Genomic DNA, 14,583 nt, shown 5'->3' on the forward strand with positions numbered 1-14,583 from the left:
CTAGCTTGGGAGTCACCGCACCTAGTGCTCCGATTACCACGGGGACCACCGTTACCTTCACCCTCCACATCCTCTCGAGCTCTTCTCTGAGCAGCTGGATAGCGTAGTGGTTAGACTACACGCCTTTGGAACAGAGGATCGCAAGTTCGATTCCGGCCTGAGGTCCGGCCCAAGGTCTGCGTCAGGTGTTGAGGAACCAGGGCATCCTGACGAAAAGTGGGCTACTGGAACAAGAAGGCATCGGTGGGCAAGAGACGAAAACAGGGCGTTGTTGGAATGCTACTACACAAGTAACCCCGGCGGAAGGGGCTACATGAATATATATATATATGTGTGTGTGTATTAGAGAGAGAGCTATTATCACTGTGACAGTGTTGCAACTACTTGCACCCACATGTAAACTACAAGATCTACACAGTACTGTTTTACTTACTATTACTTTCTTTTAGTCGTGTGAGGGGAACCTGCAAAGTAAGAATTTCATTGCTCTGCGTAACCATTTGTGTTTTGCGGTGTAGATGATAACAAACTTCTTGAATCTTGAATCTAGCTTTTCGTTCAAGCTAATGCCAACTTATCCCTTTAAGTTTAAACCTGTCTGTCAATGCAAACGTTTACAACTATATAAAAACCAAAAACTATGTGAATATAAAGATGATTTGGCTTTTCTGTCTAGTCCTCACTCTGCTCATCTGGATATTACTCCTGTCCATTATTATTATGTGTACAAATCTATAGCTAATGAGAAGCTGTCTGTATAAAGTTGTTTCTTGCTCACCCGTACACTGGCACTTTATACTGTGCAACTCTCTTCAAAACATTTGAGATAAAAAAAAATAAAGCAAAAAAAATAAAGCAAAATGTCAAATGTGAGTATTTGGTGGCAAAAAAGTTTAAAAGTTAAACCCTTGTAACACTAAAAGTGTTACGGGGGGTTTGAAAGTTACCAAATCCAGAAAAAGCATCACTAAGTTGGCAAAAATGTATACCCCTGGGAGCCTTTAAGAGCAAAACAGTCTCTAAGTCCTGCTGCTATAACTGCATACTCCCAAGAGCAACTCTCCATAACTAAGAGAAGCCTGCAGAACACTAAAAGTATCACGACTACCACAGCTAACACAATGACATACGTGGTAGACACTGGATTTACATACCAGGTTAGTGAACAGTTGGCATCTACATATTTATTTATATGTGTTTATTATTCATTAAAATGAATAAAATACATTTTTCCAACTTTTTCTGTGTTTATAATTTAAAAGACTTCATCCAAAAACAATATTTTTGTCAAGATCTTTCTTTTGATCCTTTCTTATTATTGTAAGTCTCATTTTCAGCAGGTCCTGTGTGGATTGCCATTCTTTCCTGTTTTCTGTGGTTTTCTGTGTTTTTACTTCCCTCCTTTGTTCTCTTTAATGCATTCCCCTGCACTTTATTACTTGTCTGTCTGTGGTGAGTGTATTTAGTCTGTGTCCATTCTCTCAGTTTTTATCAGGTTGTTGTCTGTGCTTTTCCTCGTTCCTTGCAAAAAAATGACTTTTACAGCAGTGAGGGGAAACTTCACTTGAGTTTTCACTGGTAAAACAGCACTTCTGTACTTCCCTGTGCTAGATTAGCAAGTGTTCTTTCATTATGCCAGCTATAAAAGTTTAGTGTTTCTTGTCACATTTACATTACACAATGTCTCTTGGCTTTCTAAAATGAACTCCATTTCAAATCAGAATCTTTTACCTCGGGGGAATCCCAAATCCCATCTGGAAGTGGGGATGTAACAGATGGCGACTTGAGCCACATTACTGTACACAAAGACAGCTGTTGCCGTCATGCCTGATTTATCTTGACAGTAACCTTTAAAAAGCGACTTCAAGACTGACTCACCTGAGTCCAGAGACGGGGAGTGTGAAGCAGCTCGCTGACAGAATAAATCATCCTTTTTTGACTGATCAGCCACTCCGTCTCTCTGACAGACTGTTTAGGATATCTGAATAGCTGAGTGAAACTTTTACGACTCACTGCTTGCAGAGGACACTTGCTTCTTTAAAAAAATTTTAACTTTTGCGTATTTTACAGAAAACTGATGGTGGAGCTGCATAATGCAAAATTGCTTCTTTACCGTAATACTTAAACTCACGGACTGTTGTCACACTTAAATCCTGCAGATGCTAGTTTTAGTCAACAGAAATCGCTGCACCTAAGTACCTGGTGCTTAACCAGCAAAAGACATTTGTAACATATTTGTATAATATGATTTTATGTCCATATTAACTGTGTTGAAGACAAACATCAAGTATGGTTAAACCAGCTAACCTTTATTTAACCAGACAAATATAGAACATATTCTTATTTACAGATGAATCCTGGGAAAAGGTAAAGCTTCTTAAGGATGTAGAGGTAAGTATAAAAAGAAATATCAAACTAGAGTTCCACTCATGTCTGCATACTGAAACTGACTTTCAGTTTCACTAGCTATTTATCTTTCTTTTCACTTCCTGTTTGATTAAGGTTTCCTAGGAAACTATGATCTTTTTTGGGCTGGAAGGTCGAGGAGTCCTGACTTATCTGTTATATGATCAGTTTTCTGAAAAGAGCAACAATAAAAATACAAGAACAACTAGTGTGTCCATCTGTTTATCTCAGAAAACAAACATTTGTTTATGATTACTTTTTGGCCATATGACACAATCAGAGTAGCACTCACTGCTCCAAAATAAAACACATCGTTTCTGCATGCTCTGAAATTTAACATTGATTCTATGCTGGTTGTTTGAATGGGTTTCAGAGTTAATGAAAGTGAGAGAAAAGGCACCAGACACATAGCAGAGGGGGCGTTCATTCTCAAAATTTGATGGAAGTATGTTGCCAAATTTTAAAGTGCTTCAAAACGGAGCCTCTATGCTATTCCATTTTAAACAGGACAGCACTCGTGTGACCGTGGCATGGAAGATTGATATAATCATATGTAATATGTGACACCATCTAGAGTCTGTAAAAGCTTCTATTTGGCATGTCACTAAAGCATAACCCAAACCCTTAAATGAGTTGCTGGTGACCCGGTGGACAGTAAGGGACTAACAATTGCCTAATCAGGTATTAATTAAAATTAAGAATTCTATCGTCCGATAACGATATAAATCACAAAAATTTTTACATTTTCTGTAAATTCTGTGAATCTCGGGCAGCTCGACTTGCGTGAAGTGTTTCCAGCTGGGCGTCATGTAGCTGGAGTCGAGTGTTTTAACAGATGCATGAAACGATACATTTTTAGAATAAGTTGTAACGGCCGCAGTTTTCTTTGTATTTATTACACGGCGTGCTGCGGGGAAAAGCCTGTTCTAACGTTTGAGTCTAAGGTTTATGTTTTAGCACCTGGCGGCACTTTTTACTTCTTATCTGTAAATAATCTGCTCTTTTACGTGATTCAGTTTATTTTGAAAAGTCTCAACAGGATCTTGAGCTTTATTGTGAAAGGTTTATGTGGAACATAAACAAGCGGACACGCGATGGTGTTACCGTCGTTGTTGCTAACCACAACACATAAAAACAGGCGCTTGGACGTCCGTAGTGTGGTTATACTAAATATAAGAGAAAGACCAATATCTGTTTGGGGGGGTGGGGGGGCAGGGTGTCAAATTTTATGATTGATATATTATTAGGGACCCTAAAGCTCCCCCGAAATAGGGAGAAATGTTTTTTTCCCCAGAAATTAAAAAGTCACCCTGCAATAATACAAAGATAACATAGAAAATCCCATCACTGAGACGAGCCCCCCGTGAGCATACGCTTTGGCAACAGTGGGAAGGGAAAACTCAATTTTAACAGGAAGAAACCTCCAGCAGAACCAGACTCAGGGAGGAAGAAAGGACAAAGACACACTGGTCAAAGCATAGGTGTAACCTACTTGATAAGATGTAAAAGTTAGCAAGAAAAGATGGGATGCAGGTTTATTATGAGAAACTAATGATTTTCCTTCACTTCCAAAATAATTACTTTATTGTGATTAATATATGAGTATAGTAGCGAGCTCTAAGGGACAGCGAAATTCATTTAATTCAGGGTGACTGAGAAAGTCACAAAGCACAACAAATGCTTAAACATAAGCACATGATTTTGTAACACATAATGTGCAAGAAAAAACATTACCACAGTGCCAGTTTTTGAAATAAGAAAAGAGAAAAAAAAAAATCTTGAGCCAGATGTTAAAGAGTTGCAAAATCTTTCATGCCTTTCTTGTGCTATCCTGATATGATATGCCAGGCTGCTGATAAACTTCATTATCAGCAGCCTGTCGAGAAGCCCTGCGAGAATCTCCTTCTATCTTTGCTTTACGGTTTTCAGAAGCTACCTGTCTGTAGTCTGCAGTGTTTCTATCTGAAGATAGCATGTTATCTGGAATAAGGGCACTTTCACACCCCAACAGATAACTTCTCCTTAGTTTATCATCCTACAGTACATATGCTACAGAGGACATGGCAATGTCCTGCAGAAAAATCCTTCCCTATTATAATGAATTACTTTGCAAATGGCCTGAAAATAAATCAAATGTGGTGCACAGAAATTACCTAGTCACATTCTTTCATCACAATACTTATTAAAACCAGCCTCCTAACAAATGAACATTTTATCATCCACATGCTCAATAAAAATGAAATGTGCTGAATGCACACACACACTAACAGAGTAACCCTCTACAGTCCAGCATGCTAACATTCTTCATTCGTAAAAGGCCAAAAGTATTTAACACAGGGAGGAGTAACAGGAAATGAATGAAAAAGAAAATAATGTTGTCCTCTATGGATAGCTTCCAATCTCAGTAAGGAGTATGGCCACGTTGATTGGCAGGTGACACAGCCAGTGTTTGGTAGGCCTCATGCACTACTCTGAATAATTAAAACTGGAGCTCTTTCCTGAGTGTGTGCGTGCTGTTGGTGCCTTTCGGAGCATTTTTAATGAATAACCCTGGCTATTATCATGGCTTCTAAGCCATAATATTATGCTTCCTGTGGGTGGCTGTAGCTCAGGGGGTAGAGCTGGTCACCTACTGACCAGAAGGCTGGTGGCTCAATCCTAGTCTGTTCCAGTCTGCAAGATACTAACCCAAGTTTCTCTTCGATGCATCCATCAGAGCAAGAATGGGTGTGAATGGGTGAAAGCACAAGTTATGTGAAGTGCTCAAGATAGAGTAGAAAAGCATTATATAAGAACCAGTCCATTTACCATATTGTTGGGGTCTCTAAACCGTTCAAACAATAAAACTCAATTTCCTATGACATAACTAAATATAGCACATCCCAAAAGGTCGATTCTGTTCATCTGGACGCAGCGTTTTCAGTGGGAGAAACGTTTCATCACTCATCCAAGTGACTTCTTTAGTCTCAGCTGAGCACAAAAAGTAATGACTTTTGTGTTTAGTCGATTACTTGTTTTTGAGGGTAAAACCCACATACTAAACTCTGCTGCTCAACCCTACAAATGTGGCACCATTTAAGGGGACATAAGCAGACTTTCCAAACGTATAAGATTTAGATAAAGTAATAGCCAACCCCAACTCCACAACATGGGTAGGTTGCTAACATATTTTCAGAATAATTGACCCAAAGTTCCTATTATAAAACTGCTAATTTATGGAAAAAATGAAATTAAAGAATTTGGTCATTATGTTTAAACTGGTTGTGTGCACCCCCACCTCCCTTACTCGAATGTTCCCAGTCACAATGGACCAGTCAGTTTTAACAAGTCTTATATTAACATAACAAACATTTTTCACCACCAAATTCAGTTCAGTGGGTAGTTCAATGAGTCGTTCACTGAGTCATTCAGTGGGTCGTTCAGTTGGTTTCATTTATTTGGTCATTCACTGGGCCATTCAGGGGGTCAGAGGTCAAAGGTGGTGGGGGGTGGGTGGATTCCCATTAATTTCCTATAGTGGTCACTTTTGACTGGGAACACCACAAATGAAATAACGTTGATTAAATAGTCGATTTTAAATCAAATCCTTAGTCAGACTATACAATACATTATAAACACAGAGGGCGTGTCTTATACAGGATCATTTTATCGATTTACAGTGTTCAGCAGAACGCTGATCATTTTATTAAAGATGAAAGACTTTAGACAGTTTTTCAACTCTCAGTAATGCCATAGTGATCGTTTGATATATGGACCTGCAGCGGAGTTTAGGCCCAGACACGGCTAGTGACGTCAGACTGAACAACCGGATAGTGTAGCCACTGCACATGTAACTCTGTATCTCTAAGCCCTTCAGGCCACCAGTGTCTGGTTCTGTTGCTGCCTCGTGCTACACACATCCTTAAAAAAAAAAAACAGCTCACGTGTACCAGCAATAGATTATTTATCTCTCAGTCCCATATGAAAGGCTTTGACCAGCTAAATATAACTGAGTCAGCGACGTTGCGGTCTACCATCTGTGTAACTACCACGTACTGTCATTCAAACTACAGCCACATTTTTGTGTCTTTCTTTTTCAATGCTATAACTTTTTTCAATGTAAATAAATACCATAGAAATGTTATTTCTAAATCTTTGAAACAAAAACATTACCAACAAAGAAACACATCTCAAATCAAAGCAGCTGACACAGGTGGCCAGAAAGAATTTATAAGGTCCTGCGAGGGAGCTGAGCGAGCTCAGGGTGAAGGATGGTGAGGATGGTGGTGATGGGTGGGAGACTGCTGTGAGCGGATGTTTGCCATGGGAGGAGTGTTTGACTCCTCTTCCAGATATATCCTGGACTCACTAGTTCTGTGCCTGCTCTGACACCAAGGGACATGTGGCTGTTTTTTCCATACACATGTGACATGACTGGTATTTAGAATGGGACAGAGAAAGTGCAGGCAACTTTGTACAACTATACATCAGGAAGGCAGTCTTAAATGACTGTAATAAATGAATAGATGAATGTGGTATTTAAAATTATTTATGAGGTACTACGAATGTTAGCTCAAGCATATGCAATTTACATCAAAAACATCGTCAACATAATGTTTCTAGACTCTCAGGAATAAACGTCCAATACGTCCAATACAAGAAGATGCCAATGTGTCCGCAGACACTCGACAACACTCTTCAAAAGGTGCGACTTTTATTTCAAAGGCAAACTACTGTTACTTCTCCTGTTTCCAGTTTAGGACACACTTTCACAGTTTCACTACGACTTGGAGAACAGTTGGTGAGTGTTTGCAGACACGTCAGTGTCATCCATTAAAACTACAGTGAATACAGTGTCAAAGGTTTTGACAACAGGTTGTATCACATCAATACAACTGGCAGAAACCTCAAACAAATATGTGCATGATGTCAAAGAAACCAGAACAGTTATGTTAGAAATAAAGTATATATTTCTGCATTAATGTAACGCAAAGAATCTCTGTGAAGGATGTTTTCATGATGTTAGCATGTAGCAGGCATTCATAAATAGGTCGGCTTTTCCCATACATGTTGCAGGTAACATTTCCCAGATGATTCTGCATAAATCCAGTAAAACAGGCCCACTGGATTATTACTTCTAATGGATTTCAATAAAATACTTTGCTATGGGCTGTTTAGTAATACAGTGGAACCCCGACTCGTTCCAGAGGGTCTTTCGTATGTCAAAATTTTCGAAGCATCTTTTTCCATCGCCTTTTGAGTGAGGTGATGCTGGCTGAAGATGAAGTTCTTGGTGGAGGCTGAAGAAAGCATACGTATGCATGCATACATACGTACGTGTACATGTACATAACATTATGGAATTTAATTCTAAACATACTAAAACTTACATTTATGTTAATTAATGTACGTATGTACACTGTGCAATGATATTTCATATTTATGCCTTATGCCGGCCCCATTATGAATGAACGATAGGCTAATTGCAAACGAAAAGCACACGAAATAGCGCACTGCAACAACAATACGTCTTTCACGTGGAACAGCAAAACACATTTCTCAAACGGATTTCGTTACACAGGCACTTTGCCGTTAAGTGCCTTCGTAACTTGAATTTTTTATTAAATGGTGTCTTCGTAAGCCGGGGTTCCACTGTACCAGCATTGCTACACAGGAGTGAAACATATAGAATGTCAAAAGTGCCTTGAAAGATCAACATTGTCTTTGAATCATAAAGAGACAAAGTACTACTAATATAATTTACATGTTACGATATGCTAAGATATTTCAGGTTATTTATCTTTTATTTTTGGAAATTGATTGTTTATTAAATGTGAGTGCTGCATGGATGTCAAAGTACTTAATTACATTTAAAAAAGACAATTTTCAGTATAGTATATACAAGTATATCTTACCCATGAAATAAAATGGGTTTTAGAGCTGTGGTGTAAACCGACTAAAGTTATTAAAAAGGGGAAGTGATTAATCTTACATATCTCTACTGCCAAGGTCAATTTGCTACAATGTAATGGAAAATGTTAAGTTCAGAAAGATGACACCGACCCAGTAAGGAGCAAAGCAGTACAAGTTATGAAAAATTCCTCCTCTTTAGGAGAAGAAATAAAGTTGCTCAAAATGTTCCTACTGCTTCAGAAGTTTACTTTTACTATTTGATTCATGATAATAATGTTTTTTTTAAGTTACAAGGCTGTCATTAGAAACAGAATGAAACAGAACGTTTTTACACTTGGCTGAGGTAGACATAGACAAATGGCCTGCATTTGTATAGCGCTTTTCTAGTCCCTAAGGACCCCAAAGCGCTTCACACTACATTCACACACTGGCGATGGCAAGCTACATTGTAGCCACAGCTGCCCTGGGGCGCACTGACAGAGGCGAGGCTGTGTGACATGAGACACATCTACATTTTTGCCAGGTCTAAAAATTATTTTGTACAAGCTTTTTGTTAGTTTAACCCCAATTTTAATCCAAGTTTCATATGAAAATTGTACTAAAAAATCCATGCTGCCGTTTATGTTTGTATGCTAAAAAAAAGCACAAATTAGGATCCAGAAGAAAACATGCATAGCAAGGCTTGTGTAATCTTTTTTTTTTTTTACTCACCCTCCTCGGGTTTGATGAGTAAAACAGGGCGATCTTCCTCAATCTCTTTCACTCCTTCCTTTTCCTCCTGTCTTCCTTCACTGTGACGGTTAATCACCATCTGATTTGGCTCTCCACCAGGCTGACTTTCTTCCAGTGTAACTCTCATTGGTGGCTGGGTGGTGGTGATAGACTGGAATACAGGTGTTGTCAGGGATTCAGGCCGCCTTTGGGAAGGAGTGACGGGCTCAGAAGTAGTCTTTTCATAAATGCTGGTTGGAAAGCTGCTCTCTGAGTCCTCCTCGCTTCTCTCTTGCACTGTGTCGATAGTGTAAGGCACATCCTTTCCTTGAGGCCCAGACACATTCTGAAAAGTTACTATTTCTTCCTGCTTCTCCCCCTGCATCTCTTCCTCATTCAACCTTTCCTTCTCATAAACTGTGAGTAGCTTCTGCGTTTCTTTTGGACCATTTGAATTTGCCTCAGGATGGATGGGAACCTCTGAGCTTTCCATGGTGTACAGTGGAAAATGTACTGTATCTGATCCTCTCTCTTGACTGGATTGGATCTCTGTATCCCTCTGTGGAAGACTCACATTGGTCTGACTGATAGAACCCCTCGGTGCCACGCTATCTGATGTATTTTTGTTATGTGCCTTAGTTTCAGTGCCTCTCTGAGGATAAATGGCACTTTCTGAACCCGCATGTGGATATTCAGTATGTTTTTCACTCTCTAATTCTCTGTGTAATGGAAATACAACACTACCCAAACTCTTGTGGCCATGCAATGAATCGTCTAAATCTGTCTGTGGACGTAAATTATTAAAAAGGACACCTTGCAAACTTGTTAGACCCTGCGAGAACTGCCAAGAAGATGTGGCACGCATATTTGGCATGTCAGTAGTCTGCTCTAGTCTCAGGGGACTTTCTGTCACTTCTTCTCTGCCTGAAGGATGGTCACGAACTCCATATCGTTCTCTCAGCGCCTGCTTGCCTTGCCTGTCAAAGCTCTGAAGAGAAGAGATGCGGTCAGGTTTGACAGAGCCTTGGGACACAGATAGAACTTTTTTAAAGGAAGAGGAAGATGGGGTGGGAAACAGCAAAGACTGTGGGTAGGTCTCTGGAAAGTCTGTAGGACCATAATCATAGTCTTCTGGTTTCTCTTTATCAAGCGGTGACAATTTAAAGAGAGGAAGATTTCCATTAGGAAGGTGATAAGGAGTGGCAAATTGATCTGTGTGGCCTTGTTGATCAAACCTGTATGGGAAATTATCATGCCTGATGACTGTATTATCCTCTGTGGGTGCAGCTAACATGGGTTTATGAACTTGCTGCGGATCACAGTCTGGTACCGGGTAGCACATGAGCTTCCCCCCTTCATTAGGGCAGTGGCAAACACGGCAAGGGTCAATGTGGAAGGAGTATCCAGCCTCAAACTTTTGTCCAGCATGAACACATCCAACTCGTTCGCACTGCATGCAGCCATCTGCAGGCTCGGAAACCTCGATGCAGTTTGGTGGCATATCAGGACAGCTGATGAAGTGGCAGCTGATCCGGCCCCCTCCTACAGGACAGGAACACTCGGTGCTACCATAGTCAACAAAGTAGGAGTCTCCCTCGGGCACCTTGCCATTCTTGAACCCAGCACTGATGCAGTCGTAGTACTGGTATCCCTCGCACGCACATCCTTTTTGTAAGCACGAAGCACAACAGGCACCGCTCTCCAGGACTTCTTCGATACAGTTGTCCAGCAGGGGACAGTTTGTGCCAGTGCAATCAAGCTGGCACAAACAGACACTCGAGTAGAAAAAAAACAGCGCACACTGCAGTAGTACTACTTCAGCTTGAGCCATGGCACCTGGTATATGTTCAGTAATGATGAAGATCAAGTCTTTAGATTATCTTTAATGACTAATGCGAATCACCTCTGCTCTGCAAGAAACAGGGAAAAAAGACAGAAAGACAGGTTTATTTCTCAAAATGCAAGAAAATAAACCTCTGGCTTCCCAGTTTAGCGCATAAGAGTCCAATTTTTACAGCCTTGCCATCTTTTTAACATTAAGACTACATACTTGTCATTATCATCAGCTGGAGTGCACTGTTATGAATCATTATGCAGGCTTTCATGATGAAACCTGGAATCTGCCCAGCTTCTAAATTTCTAGTGCATCTGTGATTATCTCCATAAAAACATTCCTCTCATAATCTTGTGTTGCAATCAACCTCTAGCAGTCTAATAGCTGAACATACATGAGATGCCTCATAACAGTTTAGCTGCTGAGTTTGTTGGAAAGTCATTACACTTTAAGAAAAGCACATTCTCTAAGGTAATTAGCAGGGTAGGGACCAAAGTGCTTGGCCTCCTTTAAATAATGATTCTTGTTGGAAGTTTCAGACTCAAAGTGATTTTATTTACTTCATTATTTCACTTCATCAGGAAGGAAAAAATCTTTCACTTATTTTACCATACAGAATGTGCCAAAAACCCATGCTGCCTTACACTACATGTTCTCATTTTGAGAGCGTTCCAAGAACTACATATTATGCTTTTGTAAAAATGCTTTTGGACTGATCTAATTCATCATCAGCGATACTAGGTACATTTTTCCCTGACCTTTAGGTCATCTCTGCAAATAAATACACCCTCCCTTCTTGGACTGACATTACGTTTCTAAGCACTGAATTCCACAGAGAATTCCTATGAACATTGTTGTCAGGAAAAAAAGAAATTCTGCTCCAAACAAGGACCCGCATCGTCTGTTAATCCCACCTGAGTCATGAGTAATACATCTGATGAGGAAAACAGCTCATGGCCTTAACAGATTTGAACTGCTTAGCTCATTATATGTTTTAAATTAAAAACTAATTTCCTTAATTTGTTTTGTTTTGTTGTTTATTTGTTTGTTTCTTTGTTTTACCTCATGCCATAAATTCTCAATATAAAACTTTATAAATAAAAACACAAATCAAAATGTTGGCATTAAAGCCAGTGTCAAGAAACTATCAGAAGCATTTATCACTATGATTTTTCAAAAAAGTTCCCGGAGGTTTTGAGGAAATTCCTGTCAGAGCCTGCCATAAAGTGAATCACAATTAGGTGGTTAAAATCTGACTCCATCATAATTATATGGGTCCAGAAAGTAGGGGAACTACACAAGATCGAAGCCAAATTTATATAAAGTAGAGACCTGTAATGAGCCAATTATTGCAACGCTGTTATTCACTCTGTGGCAACTGTGTATTACACTCTCTTAGAACCCTTTTCACCAACACAGTACTGGGGCCTAATCCAGAGCATATTTCCATTCGTTTTAGCTGCAAACATGAGTGGTGCTAGTGTCGAAAAGCAGGCAACAGCACAGGTCCTTGAAATTTCTGGTTTTAAACCACCAATGTGAACAAGTGTAGTTGGAGCTACCGCAAGAAACTTTCCCCCATTTGCTGGAAATTGTACCAACTTTTGAAATGTGATGCTAGCAACATTTGCCTCTCAAATGCAGGCAAGTTCTCAAAAGGCATCAAGGCTGAACTCTTTCCATCTCACAGCATCCTAATGGAAAAGAGGTGCACAATGCTAGCCCCTTTTAACTGCCCCTTTTCATACAGATGTATCCGATGTAATGCAATAGCAGCTTACTTCATGCTATTCTGGAGGCTTTCTGTTACCACACCTACAAGTTGGCTCATGACAATGTGTCAGTGAAAGTGTCATGCACCTTTACTGCAGCAGACACAATAAAAGCTGGCAAGGAACGGCTGCAGAGGAATGGAAATACAGCAGCCTGGTGTTTCCCAGAGCTGTGAGGGAGGGGGGGGGAGATTCCTTCATTTCTGCCTGCCAAAACACACACACACACACACACACATACACACACACATACACCTATACACACACAGCTGAAGTAAGTAATGCATCGCTCTGACAAGGCCTGAAAAAATAGTGTTTACTTTAAAAAAAGTTTTCAGTACCAGTCTTCATCTGTGCAGTGCAAACTCGCTTTGGAGAGCAGGCAGAAATATTCATTTACAGCGTTAGACGTTAAGAAAAGTCCCCCTCAGTAAACTCGCGACCATATGGTGCAAACAAACTGTAAGCAACTCTACAATTTCGCCGCTGTTTTAATCTGTCTTCATCGCATCTGTAACTTTCTCTTGATAAATGAGTGCGGCTACAGCGGATTCAAACAGAAGGGTTTCGAAAGACTTTGCATCTTTTCGCACAAACAGCAGCAACCTGTCTTCACCTGATAACCGTGGGGAAAAAGTTGCTGCAACACCGCATTCAGACACGGAACAAACGTGAACACCGGAGAAAGTTTGGAAAAGCTCATCTGTGCTGAGCGACGCGTAAAAGTTCTCAGCGCAACATCCATGGAATTAAGCTCAGCCTGATTTTAACGACGGCGCACAGGCTGGCGACGAAAAGCTGCAAATACTGTTTAAGGAATAAAGCCGGGCAGAGACGCTGCTTTGTGTTACCTTGTAGAGAGCCGCCGGTCCTCTGTGCGCCTCCAAATGTGAACCTTTTGACCATCGACGTGCTGTTGGGACCAAGCAGGCAGGCTGAGGGGGAGGTACAAAAAGTTTCCCTGCTGGAGACTCCGGAGGAGATCCCATCCTGATCCATAATGAAGAGCAGGCTCTGCGGGCATGGGCCCACACAATACAACTGCTAAAGATTTGATTTGGCAGGACAGGTGTTAAAAATAACAAGTTGTTATTACAGTAATTAAAGAGTGAATTAAAACCGTGCCTATAAAGCAGACACAGGGCTCTTTTCAGGAGGACAATGCCCCTGGACTTGTTTCCAGCCCCCTTTTTCATTTCTATATTGAGGAGACTGACAAAAGTCTCACATTGACAGGTGACAAAGTGAAGTAAAAACCTAAACCACTGAGGCCTATAGTGAGGGCTGCTCTGGTTCTGGTTATGCTGCCATGGTTTGGATCCTTGTCCTCTTACAGGGAAGCAAACCAGTCAAAGGCAGTTCTGAATGATCGCTTTTATTCTTGTATGAAGCATCTGATTTCTTCGAGGATGACATGCATAGAGCACGTAGCATCACCGAATGTTTGACGAGACCTGAAATAATGTCAGTGTACAGTTTTATATATCATAGAGATGTTATGTCTATAATGTCTTGCTTTTTTTTGCTTTGAGTGCTGACCAATCATATTTGATATTTGGTTATGTGCAGGTAAACAGTCAACATAAAGGGCAAAAACAGTTGACTGCATTGGCATAAATACAACCTGGAAGCCATCAGCGTTAAGAGAATGACACACAGGAAATGGTCCAGAGATGAATCAAACCCAGGCCCCTGCAGCATTTCATCAGGTGAGCGGAACCAACTGAGGTGCAGTGGCACCCGGGCAGAGGAAAGCACTGTTTTGGAAACAGGTTTGTGTCTGATTAAACCTAACAAAAGAGTGTTTTAACATTCAGACAGGCGATATGTACCCACACAGATTTGTTATGGGTCGTTCCAGAGGTTTAACTGATCAAATAAAGCTTCATAATCAAGACACTGAGAAAAAGATTGATGCGTTCACGTTGTTCTGTAAAGGGCTGTAAAGAGCCCAGCAGTGACCACCTG

The 14,583-nt window shown here is 40.4% G+C and overlaps 1 protein-coding gene across 2 annotated transcripts in view; it reads right to left on the bottom strand.

The window, feature by feature from the left end:
- LOC121812265 (fibulin-2-like) overlaps positions 1 to 13,592 on the bottom strand; it is a 43,152-nt gene extending 29,560 nt beyond the window's left edge. Inside the window, exons 1-2 of one of the 2 annotated variants that reach the window (XM_042213913.1) lie at positions 13,467 to 13,585; positions 9,010 to 10,914 (exon numbers count right to left, since the gene is read on the bottom strand). In XM_042213913.1, the coding sequence (XP_042069847.1) occupies positions 9,010 to 10,840 (1,831 nt within the window). In that variant the 5' untranslated portion in view covers positions 10,841 to 10,914; positions 13,467 to 13,585. Of the gene's footprint in view, positions 1 to 9,009; positions 10,920 to 13,466 lie in introns of both variants that reach the window. The other variant, XM_042213912.1, reaches the window with a different exon arrangement.
- Between the last annotated feature and the right edge of the window lie 991 nt (positions 13,593 to 14,583).

The sequence above is a fragment of the Haplochromis burtoni genome, unplaced genomic scaffold (assembly GCF_018398535.1).
Source record: "Haplochromis burtoni strain Fernald_Lab_line unplaced genomic scaffold, NCSU_Asbu1 Contig_496, whole genome shotgun sequence".
Classification (NCBI taxonomy): Eukaryota; Metazoa; Chordata; class Actinopteri; order Cichliformes; family Cichlidae; genus Haplochromis; species Haplochromis burtoni.